Genomic DNA, 18,589 nt, shown 5'->3' on the forward strand with positions numbered 1-18,589 from the left:
ACTGACTGCAACTAGAGAAAGCCTGTGCGCAGCAACGAAGACCCAACACAGCCAAAAATAAATAAAAATTTAAAAAGAACAAAAAATAAGAAATATCAGGGCTGAAAAAGAATATATATATGTATAACTGAAGCACTTTGCTGTACACCTGAAACTAACACAACACTGTAAATCAACTATACTCCAATAAAAAATTAAAATTAAAAAATTTTAAAATAAAAAAAAAGAATTCAGGGCTGACAAGAGTTAATAAAGAGGCTGCATATCAAACGATTAATGGGGAAGCATAGAGACTTCCATGATTTTCCCTTCATTTCTGTGTTGTATACATTTAAAGTATGTATTCATGCATTTGTTTTATAATGTAAGCAATCTTTTTTTAAAAAACGTTACTATCTTGCTAGGTCGATGGAGCATAAAGAACATGGCTTTTATAATCAGATATTGCATTCGAATGGAGGCGTTATTAACAAACTGTGACTGTGGGTAGACTTCCTTAACCTCTTTGAGCCTCAATTTTCTCATCTTGTAACGTGGAGGAAGAGAGAAATAAAGCGCGGCTCGCAAGGGCACTGAAGGGTAGTTCCTGACCCATACTTTTCAAGGAGACTGAGGAGACCACAGGAGTGGAAGAAGCCAAAAGCAGTATGAGTCAGACGATCGGTAAATTCGGAAACTTTAAGTTCTAGACGTGGGAGTGTGGGGTTCAAGGGAACTCAGGAGCATGAACTTCAAACACGGGACCCCTTAGGATCGCAGCGCTAACATGAGATACCTCCGTCTCCGCGTCCCGCTGCCACATTCCGCTCCTCGCCCACCTTCTTCCGGAAACGCAGCCGCTTCGAGAAGCGGCGAGAAGAGCACGCACGCACCTGCTGCAAGGAGCCGGAGACGCTGGCAGATGAGTCAGTGCTCCTCCGCTTACGGCGCTCACTACGCTCCACGCTGCTCCCACCCCAGCAGCTGCCGCCGCTCCCACCGCCAGTGACACTTCCACTCAAGCTGGTGTTCCCACAGCAGGTGACGCTCCCGCAGCCGCTGGCGCTCCCGCAACCGCTGGTGCTTCCACTGCCGCCGCTGGTGACAGCGGGAACCGGGTCCGGCGCCGCGAGCGCCGCCGCCGCCTCCTGACCGCTTCGTTTGCGCCGCTTCTCCCGGGAAGACTTCTTCCCAGTCATGGTCCCGCCGCTGCAACCATCCGGGGAAATCCCGCCGCTTCTGGATCAACCGAAAGCCTGCCGCAGCAGCTAGCGACGGGCATGGGCGTCGCAGCTTTGACGTCATTTCCGGCCGCATCGCTAACGTCAGGAGGCGTTTCTGGAGGCGGGGCCGGGGCCAATAGTGCTGCCTCCACCAGCCGAGGAGGTAAGCTTCAGTTTGCGTCAGGTGAGCAGCGTGGGTGGTCTTTTGTTGTTTGTTTTCATACCCCTACAAAGGGCCCAAGGCGGAGCATTACAACAGCTCTTTGCCTTATTGACACTGTTTTTCAATCTTTGTCTATATGCAATACACAGTAAGGTAAAAGGTATATTGTTTGATTCTCCAATGTCATTTGTCTTTCAATTTTTGTTTGACACTAGCAACAATAAAGAAAATTTAAGGGAAATCTCATTATCCTCATCACGTGGATAGATTTTTTTTTAATGTATTTTAGGGAGTTGTACAAGAGTAGGGTCTTCTGCTTCTTTGTTTTTCCCATTAACACTACTCTCTGGGCATGATTCCTTTTCGCTCTAAAGGCCCTTGACGCTTGTATTTATTCTTTCTCAATTTATTTAATATTCAAATACTGGCGCTTAGGTTGTTGACAGCCTGGCACATTGTCAGAAAAATGCTGCTATAAATAACTTAAGAAAAAATTTACATTATTTTGTACTCAAAAAAAAGAAATTGATCAAAGGATATCAGCATCTTATTTTTCTTCTATTTAATCGAGTTCCTTTGAAAAAGAAGGGCTGAACCAACTTAGAATGTCATGCATATACTGAAATCTTTTTAAGAATTTGTTCTAACACATGATAATAGTAGTTTTAACTTGTATTCTTGACTTACAATGTTGAATACTTTTCCACTGATTGGAACACTGTTTCCTCATCATCAAGTAGTCCGGTATTGTTTAACCATTTATCTACCAGAATAAGTATAGCGACCTGCTAAATGTAAATTAATTCTTTATGTTGGGGAAAGAGGAGCAGGAATAAAATACTATTGGCGTATTAGTGTTGCTACCTTTTCTCTGTTCCTTCTTTCCTCATAAACTGCCGTTTCACACTAGTTCTTGGTTTTTTGAAGGAGAGGAAAACAAGAAGAGTTTAGTAGTGGAGGTGACCAATAAGGAGATCCCAGACCATTTTTTAAAGGGATATGAGGCAAGAAATGCAAAAGGAAAGGAGCAGTGTATGAGGGCAGCAATGGAAAAGAATAGAAGAGAATTTAGGGACTATTTCCGGAGATTATGTATTTCCTGCACAGAGTGCATGAGGGACAAGAAAAAGACGAGTGAGTTTTTGAAAATAGATTATGGGTCATAGTTTTATGAATGTTAGCTTTTGTGGGCTGCTGTGTGGGATTTTTGGATCTAAACACAAACCAGGTTTTAAAATCAGAGATCAAGAACACATAAAAAAATGTGTCACCGTTTGGCTTGGGTGGTCTCAGCTGAGGCCTTTAGCCACGGAAGGAAAAAGGTAAGGATAGGGCAACACTAGCTGGGTGGTAGTAATTTTCTAACTTTCATTGAGGTGATAGAAAGCAGTTGAAAAAAGAAACCTCCCTTTGACCACATTCCCTATGTGTCTCAGTCACTCAGCAACTATTTAGTAAGTGCCTAAAACAAACCAGGTTGCAGGGGCAATCCCAGGTCTGGGAAAATAGCTGTCTCCACTCCCCATTCCACCCGTATATTTGTCTTCTAAAGTCAATGCTGAGGCCAGGCCCACTGTGCCCTCAGGAGTTCCATATTGGCCTCATTAAGTCTCATGCCTGAAAGGAATGGGAGTATTACAGTATATTCACAGACAGAATAAATACATAAAATCAATAACATGTAATGGTTGTGACCTTGTTACGAACTGAATTATGTTCCTCCAAAATTTATATGTAGAAACCCTAACTAACCCAATATAACTATATTTGGGGTAGGGAGTTTAAGGAGGTAATTAAGCTTAAATGAGGTCATGAGGACAGGGAAAGGGCTTTGACTCATGGTGTGAATATGTCAGAGACATCACAGGTTGGCTTAGAGTCAGTGAGATGCCATTGTCTATTTAGGTTGAACCATATGAAATTGCCTTTTCTGTAGGTCAAAACTGGTTGAATGGTGACAGTTTCATATGGTTCAACCCAATATTATAGAGCTTAAGAGGCCCAGCACTAAATATTGTTATGAACTTAAAAACTCTGCAAGCAGATGCAGGACTGCTTTTCTGCCCTGGAACAAATATACGGGAGGGTAGACAGAGATTGGGATTTATATGCCATTTTCATAACTACTCTTCAGCAACCCAGTGAGCATTAATCACAGTGATTGGCTAGGGACAGGATGCATTAATGCTGGGGCCAATCAGTACTTCTCTGGAATCTTATAAAGAGACATTAGATGAGAATTTTGCTCTTTCATCTTAAATGATGAACTATAAGGAAGTTACCTCATAGCTGCTAGTTGTCACGTTCCCTGACCTGGGAAGGATGCTAAGAGAATGAGACCAACAAGAGACACTTGCTGGAACAAGACACAGAAAGTCCTAATGGTGTCATTTTTCATCAGTGAGCCAATAATTCTTTTTTTTTTTTAAGCTGATCTGTTACTTTCTGTCACTTGCAATGTAGAGTCCTAATTAATACAACTTACAACACGTAAGATGTTCCATGAACAGCATTTTTTTCTGCTGCCCCATATCTTTCCTAGAAATATACCCTCCGAGACTATTCAAAAACCCCACCTCCACTCATCTTAACTACATCTAAGGTTTCACTTCTTATTTAAAACCCTTCCAAATCACTTGCATTCTGAACCCTGCTAAGATTAGCCGCTTTTTCCTTTGTAACCTACTGTTCTCCCTACAGAGCAACCGCAACTGTCTACTGCAGGCACTTGCTAATATCTTCTTCAAAATACTGTTAGTTCTCATGAACAGAGGCCGTGTATTACATATCTTTGTAGTCTCAACATATAATACAGTATCTGGCACATGCTAGAAACTCAATGCTTGTTAAACTCTGTACTGAGAAGTTGCAGATCCACACAGAGCTTCTTTCTATGTCGCCACTGTGGTAAATGGCATTAATGGCTCCAGGTCTTCACCTCTCTGTATTCATGCCCTTTGCCATGTAATTTGATAATGTCCTTCTTCCACTGACTAGAGACATAATTCCTGCAAAGTGGAGTCAGCCATATGACTTGATGAAGCCAAGGGGATATTAGCAGATGTGCAGCAAGCAGTCTCAAAAAAAGCTTGTGCAGTTAGGATGGTCCACTCTTGTGCTTCCACCATCACCATGAAAATTATATACTCAGACTAGCCCATTAGTCCCAGGAGAAAGAGGAGACAAATAGGGCTTAGCTGCCCCAGCTAAGCTATCCAGTCAAGTCCAGAGTAGAGTCACAAATGAGCCTCGCCAGGATCAGCCAAACCCCAAACTTGTAACTCCTGAGCTAAATAAATGCTATCGTTTTGGTTATTGTTTTCTCTGCAGTATTACTCTGGCTATAGTTAACTTATATGCATACTTTCTAGACTCCCCCTGCCCCCTCTTTCCTTGTATTTCTCTGCTAGTTATGAGAAGGACCTTCAACGCTGTTTGATATCAAATGAGTCACTGTTCAATGCTACAGCTGGAGGATGGGTAGATGTGATGCTTATATTCTAACAGAAATGCCTTTATATTTCATGGTGAGGTTCTGTGGCATTATAAAGAAGTGTAAGGATATTTGTGTTTAGAGTTCCAACCAACTGCTTTCATTAAAAAATCATCAGGACACCACCACCCCCTACCACCTACATGGGCACTTTTTCCCCCCATAGCAATAAAATCTAGCATTTTTCTTTTCCTTTTAAATATTCTTTGTACACAGCAGTCACTTTCATTGTTAAAGAAGATGTTAGACTTGGTTAACTTTGAAAGTAATGCTTGATAAACACATTATGTGGCAGATATTTTGCTAGGCTTTTTTTTTTTTTTTTGGCTGCGTTGGGTCTTCATTGCTACGCGTGGGCTTTCTCTAGATGCGGCGAGCGGGGGCTGCTCTTCGTTGCGGTGCGCGGGCTGCTTCTCTTTGCTGTGGCTTTTCTTGTTGCAGAGCATGGGCTCTAGGTGCACAGGCTTCAGTAGTTGGGCTCGCAGGCTCTAGAGTGCAGGCTCAGTAGTTGTGGCGCAGGGGCTTTGTTGCTCCGCGGCATGTGGGATCTTCCCGGACCAGGGCTCGAACCTGTGTCCCCTGCATTGACAGGTGGATTCTTAACCACTGTGCCACCAGGGAAGCCTGTATTTTGCTAGGCTTTTACACAAATATCTTATTCTTCTATTTTATGAAATCTCAATGTAGAGATGTGTAAACTGGGACTGAGGTTAAGCAACTTGCCTTAACTCATTAGTAAGTGGTGGAAATATCACTGAACTATATGGCTTTTTAACTCCAAAGCCAGTACTCTTTTGCTATATTACACTGCATCTCTGGTTGCTCTATTGAAATTTTAAATGATGTAGATGTAAGCAAACATTTCTTGAATTTATTAGTTCCTTTGAGGACACAAGAATGAAAGAAATGTGGTTTGAGGACTTGTTTCAGGCCACCTTTTTCTGCTCTATGTATCAACCTTACATGCCACTACCAACCATCATAGTTGCTATTATGATAAAGTGAAGTGGCTACTACAAATCGAGATTTTTCTCCATATGGATATCCAGTTTTGCCAACATCATTTTTTAAATATAATTTTGTTGTTTTGTTACTACTGACTTGTCAAAAAAATTTACTTGACCTCTTTCAGTTTCTTCACCTGTAAAAGTAAGATTACTAGCAGTACTTGCCCCATGGAAATAATGGTAAACATAGGAAATAGCATAATGTACTTGCTTAATGCATGCTATTTAGTTTACTTAAATTCATCTGTTCTTTGCAATGCTGCTCAACTGGTTGGTTTTAAATACAGTTGCAAACCATTGAGTAAACATTGCTCTGTCACACGCCTTAGATGTAGAGTGATGTTATCTCTATCACATCATATCTAATGAAAATATCATTGCCACTTGGACATTATACTTTTCTGATTTATTATAAAGTGTCCAGGAAACCTAGGGTCAAGTTTTAAGTCCCAGGAATTCATCTTAGGCCTAGGATCAATATCAGCCTACCTACTTTACTGAAGTATGTTGGTCAACCTTCTCCTCTAAAACTTCCATTACCCACCTTATTCTGAAGGCTATTTTCCTCCATGACAGGCACGAGTGGTTTACTTTTGCCCTCAAAGTCAAGATCCTGCCTTTCTTAGTATCCCTGGAAAACAAGCATCCTAATTTCAAATATTAAACAAATAAAACCTGATAACCACTTTGGGAAGCAGACAGGTGGAAAAATATTTAAGAACAAGAAAACTTAAAAAAAATGTTCCCTCATCTTTGTTGAGATGGTAACTAGAATGCCAATTATTACCATTTTTATTCTCCTAACCTCCTTTAGTTAAGGGAAGGAAAACATCATTAAGGAAGCTCAGATATGATGCAGTCAAGTAAAAAAAAAAAAAAATCAAACAAAAAACAGGTACTAATCACCTGTGAATATTCTAGCCACAATAGTCGAATTTCAATCTAACCAAGCCTTTGGATTTAGCTTTCGGTTTATAGGAAATAGGTGTGGCAGCAAATTCTAAGAGGGCCACCAAAGATCCCTCTCCCTGGTATTCACAACCTTGTGTAATCCACTTTTCTTGAGTAATTAACTTCCAAGCAATAGAGTATCTTGATGTTGAGGGGATGTCATGTTTGTGATTAAATTATAAAGATTCTTGTTGGTCCTGCTAGCAGACTCTCTCTTCCTGACTTTGATGAAGCAACTAGCCATGTCAGGGAGGCCCACCAGGCAAAACTGATGGCAGCCTCTGGCCAACAGCCAGCTAGGAACTGAGGTCCTTAATTCAGCAATCAAAAACAACTGAACACTAACTACAAAAGTGAGCTTAAAAAAATGCATCCTTCCCCAGTCAAGCCTTCAGATGAGACCCCAGCCTTGGTGGGCACCTTGATTGCAGCCTCATGTGAAACAAAGAAGCAGAGGAACCAGCTAAGTTGTGGCAGGATTCCTCACTCACAGAAAATTTGAGATAATAAATGTGTGTTATTTTAAGTCACTAAGTATTGAGGTAATTTATTAAGCAACAGTAGGTAATACAGTAGGGTTATAAGAATATTTTTTACAAATACAAAATGGGAGTAGTTAACATTCTGGATTGGCCAACACACTTCAAAGTCAATGATAAAAAAAAAAAAAAGGAGATGGAGGAACTGTTGTAGATTAAGAGACCAAATAGCCATATAACCAAATAACTAAATTCAATACATAAACCTTGATTTTTTTAGATTAGATCCTTTAGAACAAAAGTTATAAAAAACATTCTTAGGACAATGAGGAAATTTGAATATACACTGGATATTGGATGTTATGAAATTACTAATTCTTTTAGTATGTGGTTATTAATAAGAATATTCTTTAAAATGTTTTTTTCTTAAAAGATGCATAATGAAGTATTTAGTTGATAAGTGTGTTATTTGTAACTTGTTTTTAAATAATTTCAAATGGAAGTATTAACAATAGAGATAAAGCAAATATGGCAAAATGTTAACTGCAGAACCTAGTTGGCAAGTCCATGAGTGTTCATTGTATGTATGAACATTTTCATTAAAAAATTGAAACACATGGAAAAATGAAGTTAAATGAAAGTCTTCAAAATTGTATTTATAATCACAACTACACTGTGTGCTACAGACTGAATGTGCCTCCTCAAAATATGTTGAAACCTAATCTCCTACCTGATGGTATTTGGAGGTGGAGCCTTTGGGAGGTGATTAGATCATGAGAGTGGAGCCCTCATGATTGAGGGGTCCCCAGAGAGCTCCCCCCTCCCTTCTGCCATGCAAGGACACAGGAAGACAGCATCTAAGAGCCAGAAAGTGGGCCCTTACCAAATACCAAATATGCCAGCACCTTTATCTTGGACCTTCCAGTCTCTGGAACTGTGAGAAGTAAATGTTTGTTGTTTAAGCCACCAAATCTATGGTATTTTTGTTGTAGCAGCCGAAACAGACTGAGATACTGTGTATAATTTTCTACAGAAAAATGCACTAGAAATTAGAGTAATTATAAATTATTTTTTTAAATGATTGAATAACATTTCCTATTCTCAGGTGGGTAATTTATATCTCAAGACCTCTAGGAAGGATGATACATCACAAATGATCCTCTATACATTTTATTATTTTTTCACAAAATAACCATAATATACAGTGATAACTGCTAAGGAAGCCATAACCCAGTCTTATCCCCAGAATTATCTTTGTGAAGAAGGTTTTTAGCTATGCTTCTTCCATTACTTTAAGAAGATTATGAGGTAGATAAAAAAATTTTGTCACATTGTTATAAATTCAGCTAGTCATGAAAAAAAATCATAACATGCTCATTTTATTTATTTATTTATTTTTTGGCCACATCGTGTGGCATGGGGGATCTTTCTCTAACCAGGGATTGAACCCTGCCCCCCTGCAGTGGAAGCGTGGAATCCTAACCACTGGACAGCCAGGGAATTCCCTAAAATGCTCATTTTTAAAAATGTAATGCCAGAGGGACTATAATAGTTAATGAATTAGAGACAACGATAACTTAGCTCTTTTGCAGGCAACTGTTTCTAATGCAATATGAAGGACATTAACTCCAAGACTTTTACCACTGGAGGTGATTTGGCAACGTTTATCAAAGTTTAAAAATGTGCATTAACTTGACCCACCAATTCCAAGTATAAAATGTATCCTAAGGAATTAGTAAGAAACTTGTGAGATTTGCCATAGCATTGCTTGATAGCTGAAAATAGGAAACAATGTCAGATAATAGGAAATGGGCACATCGATATAACATAATATTATATTTATTAAGGTGGAAATATGTGTACTATATGTCAAGTTTAAAAATCAGGTTATTGAACAATGTGTATCATACAATCCTTTTTTAAAAAAATAAAACATGTTTACATACCAATTGATATGGCACAAGATGTCAAGAATGATTCTCTCTGGGTAGTGGAATTATAGGCAATTTTTATTTAATGTGTGTGTGTTTTATTCAATGAATGTGTATTTTTCTATTCAGAAAAAAATAATAAGGGAATCATGGAAAAAAGTAACTTAAAAAAAACCTTTAAAACAATTAGATCACCACTTATCACTTATCTTTCAAGTGGGATTTTTTTTCCTTTTTGCTAAACTGTATTTTGTAATTTTTCTTCAATAAACATGACATAACAGTATAATAAAAGTGGTTATAAAAACACTTGTACACTAATGGGAAGCAAACAGTGTTTACCATTTGCCACCCCTTACATTTTGAAGAGTAAACTCCTATTCTTAACGAAGACTTTACATTCTACCATTATTCAAAGGTACCTAGTATTTCAAAATATTGCAGATAAATTGTACTTACAATTGCATGCTAAACATGACATGTTAAAAAGAAAGCACTGTATTGTAAGCACTGAACCAGGCTGACCCAGTTATACTCTTAATGCAGTCATTTAACTTTGACTTAACCCCCTAGATCCCAATTCAACAAAAAGCAAAGCACGGGTAACTAATGGAACCAGCAAACAATATTTAACATCTGGGTACACACCAGAAAATTGCAATTTAATACTTAGCAAAATACATATCCCCTCAATTTACATTTTACCCATTCTCTTTTGATATTCCAAGTGTTTTTCCTTGGATTAATCTAGACAATCAAACCATTCCTCTCTTATTGGGGAAGAACTGTTCTTCTTAGACTGCAATTTGGCATTCCAAATTTGGCAAGCCAGGAAATTCATGGTTCTATATATCATAAATGTTGGGAATGATGCTCACTATTTTAGATTAAGAATAGTTTCACTTCTCTTAAGAAATTAAGGTTCTCTTAGACACAATAATTTATATAATTAATGGGTTGGTTCCCTCTTGGTGTTAGTTGCTAGGATGTTCATAGACAAATTTGTGACCCCCTCCCTCTCTAGGAAGTATGGCATGGTTTGTACTTTTCCTTTTTTCCATCATGATTCATCCCACTATCTTTACTTCTGAAAACAGAGGTAACATCACCCTACATTTAACAGGATTTGGGAATTAAATATCAAAGTGTTTAGCACTATACCGGGACCATGTTAGAGGCTCAAAAATACTAATTTCCCATGACAGTCTCTGGACTTGCAAATAACAGTTTGATGTAGTCTTGCTAGCTCAATTGCCTGATAATATTCAACACATTCCAAATTCCCTCTGATATAATGGAAATGACCAAAAATAGACAATCAGATATCGAAATTGGAATGAATAATGAAGTTACCTCAAATAGTGAAGGGGAAAAGAAACTGGATCATAAGCCTGTAGTCAATTTGGGGCTCCATCCGTCTGAACTGATACACATAACACAGCTTAGTAATTTGCTTTTACTTCAACTAAAAATGAGCCATCAAACAAACTTTCTATTTACAAAGGACTTAAATGAAGAAATTATATCTTTTCAATATATGGAATAATTTATAACAAACTTAATTTTAAAAATTCTAAAGTAGTTGTCCTAAAACAAGACCTTGAAATCAATCAGTGCTGTTGAAAGAATCCAGCAATGAAAATGAGTAGAGCAGAAATTAAATAAAAGACAACCACCAACAATTAACAGTCTGGGGTATATAAGTAGTAAAGCAGATTACATAAATAAAAGCCCTTGTCTTCTCCTAGTTGGCTAAGGTAAGGGAACTACACCACTGTAGTTGTGTTGCTGTTGGTCATAGATCATTCTTCATTTATCTCTGAACTATTAAAAAACCTATCCCCATTACCCAGGAAAATTTCACAGTTCATCAGTGCAAAAATTTTATTTCTCCTTTGTTTGCCCTTCCCCGCCCCCACTTTACAAGATCTGAAATTTTACTTAATCCACAGCATTCTTTTCATCATCTGTAATGTCATGTGAAATGTGAGAAAAAAAAATACTTAACAATTTAAAATCTCAGTCCCCTAGCCCACTGTTACAGTAAATTTAGGATAAGTCTACAGCATTCACTTACTTTAGCTGGTTCTGATACCGAGGCATACTTTTTTATTTGAGAATCAACGCCTAAAGATTTGGCTAATTGTACAGCGTTTGAATCATCACTGATAAGTGTCCCAAGAGCCACAAGAAGTCTAAAAGTGGCTTCCAGGTCTTGTACAACTTCCAAGACTGTGCTAATTACTGACAAGCACTGAGCTTTCCCTTCAATGTTATGGTCTTTATGAAAACAAACAGAATAGTTCAGGGTTAATGTAGCCAGAGCAATGTGAATGTTCTTATTGCTCCCTGATTTCAGTTCTATTGCATGGGATAGTAGTGATTCCCTCTGGGACATCATGAGCTTTTGTCCCGCCTGGCCAACAAAACAATTGCAAAAAGTCCTGAGAGCAAGCAGCTGGTTTGCTGGCTTTCCTTTAGGGTTCAGAAGACTGATGAGATGGCTGCTGAACCGAGCTCCTTCTTTTTCATTGCAGAAGTTCTCATTCACACTGGGATGTTTAATTGACAACCGAAGAATGTCAAGTGCAGGAAAGACAATATCTATTGAAAAGAAAAATTCATTAATGTTAAAAAAGCATTTTAAACATTAAAAATCATATGCCTGCTTTACAAAATGTGTATACTTCTGAAACTTGTGTTAACTAATTTTTCATATTTATAGAGACTGTATTTATTGCTACAAGATCACATTACTTTAAAAATATGGTAACTCTCCTGGGTTATTAAAATAGCTTGACATACAGTGAGTATTCAATAAATCTTTGTGCAAAGAACAGGATTGGGACCTTGCTTTTAAAAAATCCTAAAACAAGACCAAAGAATTGAGGGAAAGTTCTTTATAGGAGAATTCCAGTTCACAAATGCCAATAGGATGCTTATTATACACACTGGTGGAAGGATTTATATTTAAGGGACTGGGCAGACACCATGTAAATGAATGCACTAAACAATCTTAACATCATTAAAACTGAGGAAAGCAGAAATTATGGGCCCTGTGATATAAAGGTAGTATGCAACATCATTTATAAAGGATATTCACCTGAAAAAAACTACTGAACCAGAATCTAATTATGTCTAGCAGGAAAAACAGAGATAGAGGAACACATTAAGTGATCAGCCAAATTCAAAATATGGGACATTTTGCAGGAAAAATGATTTTTTTCTCCAATAAATCAATTACATGAAAAAATAATGGGGAAGAGGACACTTTTGGAATAAAAAGAATTAATTAACTAAATAAAAGAAAACATACTTATAGCAAATGTTTGTAGCCTATGTTTAACAGGTCAGATAGAGTTTCGTGGATGGCTTGCAGGGAATCCACAAATGCTCTGAAAGAGTATACAAAATGGTCCATGTATGGGATCATTACATTACCTTCAGATTCTCTTAAGGTATGTGACCAAAGCAAGATTATGAGTTACAGTGGTATAGTGAATCCTTTTTGTGAAGTTTTTCCCAATGCGAATTTCGACTAACATGTCAACTTTTATTTAATCTAAAAACACCAGTAGTATGGATAGAAATTAAAAGATATACTTTCTGCTTTCTAGTTACATTTTAAAGAGTGTTTCTGTACCTTCAGGCCAGTTAACAGCTTTCCATAAAATCTGAAGTTGCTGGGCTGTGGGTTTTTCTGAAGAATTATTACATATTAGAGATAGTATCTTTTCAAGAAGTACCAAGTCATCCTCAGTTAACTTCTTCTCTTCCGATGCAGTTCCATTAAGTTCCTTCAGTTTACCTAGAACCCAAATCCAAACCTTCAATATTCTCTAACTGTAATTAGGCAGATATATCACATAAATGCCAACATTTTCAATAAGAGTACTCTACCACACACCATGAGGAGGTAAGACTTTTCACAGCAATTATCAAAGACCATAAAACAAGAATAAGGCCTGGGAGTAATTTTAAGCTGAGTACAGTATAGAAAAAGAAAGATTACTGTGATGATTTTTATTTTACCTGTTGTCTTCTAAGATCTTCTAAAGCTTTTTGCTTTGAATAAGTTTTTAAGTATACCATATTTGTTATCATTTTGAATGCTTTTCAAAGTAATGTTATGTCATATATAAGTCAATCCCCTACTTTCTCAGATAGAAAATTTATAACAACTTTTAGCCAACTTATGGCAACTTCTATGACTGCCAATGAAATAGTCAAAAAGCTAAATGTGTATTTATATTTAATTTATTGACTTAGTTTCATCTGTACATTTGACATCACATTTTTAAAAAAACATATTTAATTTGCTTCCCACCATACTGACATTTCATGAAACTATTTCTTTAAAACTCTTCACATGCATCTTCAATATCAGCATCTTTGTCATCATTAATGTTACTTTGAGTCATCTAACACTATTTCCTCAAAAATTTTCATCTCCAAGAATAAAAAAGCCCAAATTTCCATCACAAAAGGTTTAAGAAGATACAATGTCCAAATTTACAAATTTTTATCAATCATAACTGGAAACTTGGATCTATTTCATTATTCTTTGGCACTAAAAATTGCTTAACACTAACAAAATATTAAAACAGTTTATTAAGGGAATGCAAAAAGCAAGAGATCTTTTATATTTGTACAAGAGTTTAAAAATGTCAAGTTGTCTAAAAGTGTGTATACACTTCTTTATTGTTCAAAAATAAAGCAATTAAGAAAAGACCTATGAATGATTTTTATAAAGATAGTATGAAGGATGATGAGAAACAAAACAAAACAAACCCCCCCAAAACAATAACACCCCTGTCATATATTCAGGTATGTATGTTATCTTATCTCAATAGACTCTCACCATAATCTTTGAGGAAAACAGAGCTAGTAATACTCTCAGTCAAAAATAAACAAACAAACAAAAAACAAAACAAAACCTAGTCATTTTGTTCTGAGGAAAACATTAACAGAAAAAGCAATGAAAGCCAACTGAGCAGTTTCATTTTTACAGACAAGATCTTTGTTTTTTAAATGCTTCACTCGTTCGTTTTCATTATTTTTTTTCTGAAATCAGTTAAGAGCTTAGGGAATGCGACTGATATTTTTCCCCTTTAATTTTTTTTTCTCATTAAAGTCATCAGAAAGCATTTACTTATATTTGTGTAAGGTTTCTTATAAAGTATTAATGTCCATTATCAGATCGTGTATTTTTAGTTGACTCAGTTGTGTAATACCAAAATACAAGTCTCTATCATGTAAGCACCTGATTCCCAGCACATGCTTAGGAGAGAAACAGCCTTGAGAGCAACTCAAGGAGTCTGTGGATATGTGAGAAAACTATTTAATTAAAATACACTTACCTAATATTTGTGTAGGGTTTGCTTGGTCAAATGTGACAGCCTCTTTTTTAGGAAAATAAATATTCACTGTCTTAGATGCAGCTGATTGGTAGGCACTGTTCCCTATTTACAGAACAGAAGAAGGTGAAAATCATTCAGAGTGGTCAAAAGCAAGATTTTTCTAACTGACTTTTGTTTTCAAAATTACTGAGATACATAACTATTCAGTGCATGCAATAAAATAACAACCAACTTCAGAAAAAAAGAAAATAAATCCATAAGATTTTATATACTGTATATATTTGTTAATATAATAAATTTCAGTTTTTGGAATGGGAGCTTCAATGTAAAACAAAGCCTTTCCATTTCATATTTTCTACTTCTCTCATATTTTTAAGATTCAATGTAAATTGAAAGTTTTTAAAAGATCAAAGAACACAAAACAATTATGAAACTTTCCATTTCCTTCTTCTCCAGGCATACTGATCTCTCTTTTCTCATTCCAAATCATGTAGTAGGCATTGTCATTTTCTCCAATAATTTTCTACATCATTTTTATAAATCCCTCCCAAGTTGTAAGCTCCTGAAGGGCATATGTATTTACTTCTTAAGTCCCCATTATAGCAACACTAACTCAGTATCTGATGATGAATAACAAACTGCCACAAGATGAAAATTCAACAATACTCAGTGAATAAAAGCTACTTCAACTAAAGCATAATTTAAATCTAATGTATGTCTTACATTCATTTCAAATCTTAATTTATACAACATTTTTGTTCTGACGTAAAATGAAGGTATTTTGCAAAAAATATGAATAAAACATTTTAATCTTCTGAGTATATTAGGAATAGAAAGGGGGAAGGTAGATAAATGAAGAATGAGGTAAGTGCACAAAATTAATTCTAATTGCTTACAAAGCATTAAAATATTTATTGACATGATCAAAGACACTGCCTGTACTCCTGGTTGTTAGAGTCTAGTTGTGGTAAGGAGATTGCAAATCAAATATCGTCCAAACAATTAAGTATAATGAAAAGTTCTCTGAAGGAAAAGTATAGGATGCATTGAGAGCTTATGATAGACTAGAGGATCTAGCAAGAGGTGTATGTGCATACCCAGGAAGTTTCACTGAATCCATTTAATAAATACTATACTGCAAAATTAAATAAAAAAGAAAAAGGAGGGAAAAAGCCAAACAATAATTAGTGGTCAAAATAGCAAAGTAGAGGGCACAAATATTCCCAAAGAGAACAGCGGTACCAAACTCCTGAGGTAGAAAACTGCGTGCCATGCTCAAGACACTGATGCAGGCCAGTATGGAAGAAAAAAGGCAGAGAGGAATGTGATGCAAGGCAAGAGGAAGAGTCAATGGGAAGCTATTACAGGGTTTTAATCAAGGGAGGGGCATAAACAGAGGACGACTGAGAGACCAATTTGGAGGCCATTATTTCATTGGTCTAGGTGAGAGATGACAGTGGCTTAGATAAGGTATACGAAGGTCCATTACATACACCAAACTGTTAAAAACTTTAATTTCTTAAAAATGAGAGGAAGCACTGTTAACTTTAAGACTCTTTTGTAATACAACAGGTATAACATTACTAAGAATTTATTCCGTATAAAATGATTTACATATATTTCGTAATTTTAAACTCTTATTTCTAGGAAGTAGATATAACTTTACAAATGAGAAAAAGAGAGGCACAGAAACACAATGACTTGCTCAAGGTAAAACACATAAAAAGTAGTGGAACTGAGATTTGAATCTAAGCATTCTCACTCCAGAGTCCTTAATCTTAATTACTTACTACATTAAACTTCAATACTGCCAACCCACGTTACTTTCACAATGAAAAAAATAGCTTAAAAATCATATACCAACTTAGTTCTCAAGTAGAGTGGTGGGTTTATGAATATTTTATTATGCTCAATAACATATATGTCACACATATTCTCTTGTCTAAAATAATAAATAGGGAAATATATATGCCAAGATATCTGTCAAGCTTACAAGAGGTGAACCACAAATTCAGTTCTGCGTTTTACGGCAGCCTATACAGAGTAAAAAAGTATGCCTGCATATGTTCAACAATGCTAAACAAGTAAGATGTGTCAGGGTCTAGGCTGGATACTAAGAATAAAAAAAGCTAGTTGCTCAGGGGAAAGCCAAATATTCCAGGCCTAAATAGTAAAACAAATTCTTTCCTGAGTCCTCTCAATGTGTAATGTAGTAAATAATATTCTAAACACATTAAGTATATAAGAATGAAGCGGAAGAGATGGGAGTAACTCAGATTTTGTAAGGATAGTGAGGAAACTAGCCTTAACACAGTAGAACAGCAGTTTTCAATCCTGGCTGCACTTAAGAAAATTATAAAACTACTCTTGCTAAGACCCCAACCCAGAGCAACGTTAGATCAAGTGAGCATCGCTGGGGATGAGGTTGAAGTAGTTTTTCTAAGCTCCCCAGACGATTCTAATGTGCAGTAATGACACAATTCTGAGAACACTCTAAAAGCCAGGTCAAAAGTTTGGTCTTGATTTACTGTGTAAAAAGTTTTCCAGCAAGAAGAAGATGCCAATTTCCTTAAACTTTCATTACATAAAAGTACTAATGAATTAAAAAAAAAAGAGGAAATAAAAAATGTGCACCTGTAAATGGATCAACTCCAGCCATGGTAGTTCCCATACTTGCAGACACTGGTACATACCGACCACCACCTAAAATGCAATAATACTCCTAGTAAGCACAGGTAACGGCAAATGATAAAGTTCAAACTGCTCCTTCTTTACACAGAATGACTTATTTTCATTATTAGTCACACTTCAGAATGACATCTTAATAAAACAGTTGTAAATTTAATACAGCAAAATGCTTAGAACAGTATCTGGCATGCAGTAAGACCTCAATAAAATTAACCGGAAAAGTAATTCGCAAGTTATAAAATAAACATTACATGCCTTATATACTATAATTATAGAAGTTTAATGAATTACAAAAGCATTAATAGATTGGAGAGAAAGAAAGTCAAAAGTTTCCATAATGAAATGTGAACACTATTTTATTGAAATAGAGATGGGATTAGTTGGCACATAAGACAAATAGAAAAGAAGCTAGGTAAGAGTTAGGGATGCTATGATAATAGCCCAGTCTCACATTTGAGAATACTTGCAGCTGCTTTATTGAAAATGGAAAGAAAGAAAGAAACAGGAAAAACAAGTGCAGAGAGAGAATCAGCAGGATGTGGAGATGTTCGGAGTCCTGGATCAGCCTTTGTGGGAAGAAGAAAGATGAACTATTGTTCTAGCCCCTCTAAGCTTAATATTCAGGAGTTGGTATAACCAGTGCAACAGATACAGAAAAAGCAAACAAAACTAAACAACAGAACTGCAGATGTGAACAGGATTCATTAAAATAATGAAGAACACAGAATAAGTGGATTTGCTCAGTTTTTACCATATGCTGGCTAGCATGCTAAGCATCTTATATGCATGAATCATTTAAATATTAATTAGAGATCATTATTATATATTTTAGAAGAGGAAGGCTGAATAATTTGCCCAAGGCATTATTATGAGGCAGAAGGTAGTCCTACACTGTTCCAAATGTGGTTCTCTGACCACTTGAATGAGTCACTGGTTCAATATGCAGACTCCCAGGGCCTGCCCATAATAGCCTAATAGTTCTCCAAATTAGTTTCACTTTAGAAACCAATAGGGAGCTTTTAAAACTACCTAAACAGCAAACCACATCCAAGACCATATAATCAGAATTCCTGGGGAAGGGATCCGACTCTGAGTATTTTTAACCTCCTCACTAATCTAGTGTATCAGAATCTCTGGGTGGGACCTTGCAATAACTAACTTAAACAAGCATCCCATATGATTCTAACTGACATTAAATGTTTGAGAATCATATAAATGAGGAAAAGAAAAAAGAATTAAGATTAACCTTAAGTTAGAAGCAAGACGGGGAATGTTTTGGCCCCAGTGCTGTTGGTAAAACTGGAGGAACAACATC

At 36.4% G+C, this 18,589-nt stretch overlaps 3 protein-coding genes across 12 annotated transcripts in view; 1 reads left to right on the top strand and 2 right to left on the bottom strand.

Annotated features, from left to right (window-relative positions):
• CAAP1 (caspase activity and apoptosis inhibitor 1) overlaps nucleotides 1–1,288 on the bottom strand; it is a 105,677-nt gene extending 104,389 nt beyond the window's left edge. For 9 of the 10 annotated variants that reach the window (XR_014266014.1, XR_014266015.1, XM_082470506.1 and 6 more), the window contains exon 1: nucleotides 873–1,288. Coding sequence is in view for 8 of the 10 variants with exons in the window: in XM_082470506.1 (XP_082326632.1) it covers nucleotides 873–1,178 (306 nt within the window). In the remaining 2 variants the exon portion in view is untranslated. Of the gene's footprint in view, nucleotides 1–775 lie in introns of all 10 variants that reach the window. The other variant, XM_082470505.1, reaches the window with a different exon arrangement.
• LOC309664767 (uncharacterized protein) lies at nucleotides 1,179–10,963 on the top strand. Its single transcript, XM_082470539.1, has 3 exons — nucleotides 1,179–1,386; nucleotides 2,293–2,499; nucleotides 3,302–10,963. Exons 1-3 carry the CDS (start codon nucleotides 1,260–1,262, stop codon nucleotides 3,352–3,354), a joined length of 387 nt encoding a protein of 128 aa, XP_082326665.1. The 5' UTR covers nucleotides 1,179–1,259; the 3' UTR covers nucleotides 3,355–10,963.
• A 129-nt stretch (nucleotides 10,964–11,092) lies between these two features.
• The window catches only part of PLAA (phospholipase A2 activating protein), a 43,359-nt gene continuing 35,862 nt past the window's right edge, over nucleotides 11,093–18,589 (bottom strand). Inside the window, exons 11-14 of the mRNA XM_082470464.1 lie at nucleotides 17,221–17,289; nucleotides 14,587–14,688; nucleotides 12,870–13,034; nucleotides 11,093–11,830 (exon numbers count right to left, since the gene is read on the bottom strand). Coding sequence (XP_082326590.1) covers nucleotides 11,265–11,830; nucleotides 12,870–13,034; nucleotides 14,587–14,688; nucleotides 17,221–17,289 — 902 coding nt within the window. The 3' untranslated portion in view covers nucleotides 11,093–11,264. The remainder of the gene's footprint in view (nucleotides 11,831–12,869; nucleotides 13,035–14,586; nucleotides 14,689–17,220; nucleotides 17,290–18,589) is intronic.

The sequence above is a fragment of the Balaenoptera physalus genome (genome assembly GCF_965194825.1).
Source record: "Balaenoptera physalus genome assembly, chromosome: 7".
Lineage (NCBI taxonomy): Eukaryota > Metazoa > Chordata > Mammalia > Artiodactyla > Balaenopteridae > Balaenoptera > Balaenoptera physalus.

Coding starts and splice junctions, on each gene's coding strand:
- LOC309664767 (XM_082470539.1), top strand. CDS start 1,260: ATGGGCGTCGCAGCTTTGACGTCATTTCCGGCCGCATCGCTAACGTCA. Junction 1,387..2,292: donor TAAGCTTCAGTTTGCGTCAG/GTGAGCAGCGTG, acceptor GGTTTTTTGAAG/GAGAGGAAAACAAGAAGAGT. Junction 2,500..3,301: donor GAGGGACAAGAAAAAGACGA/GTGAGTTTTTGA, acceptor CCTTTTCTGTAG/GTCAAAACTGGTTGAATGGT.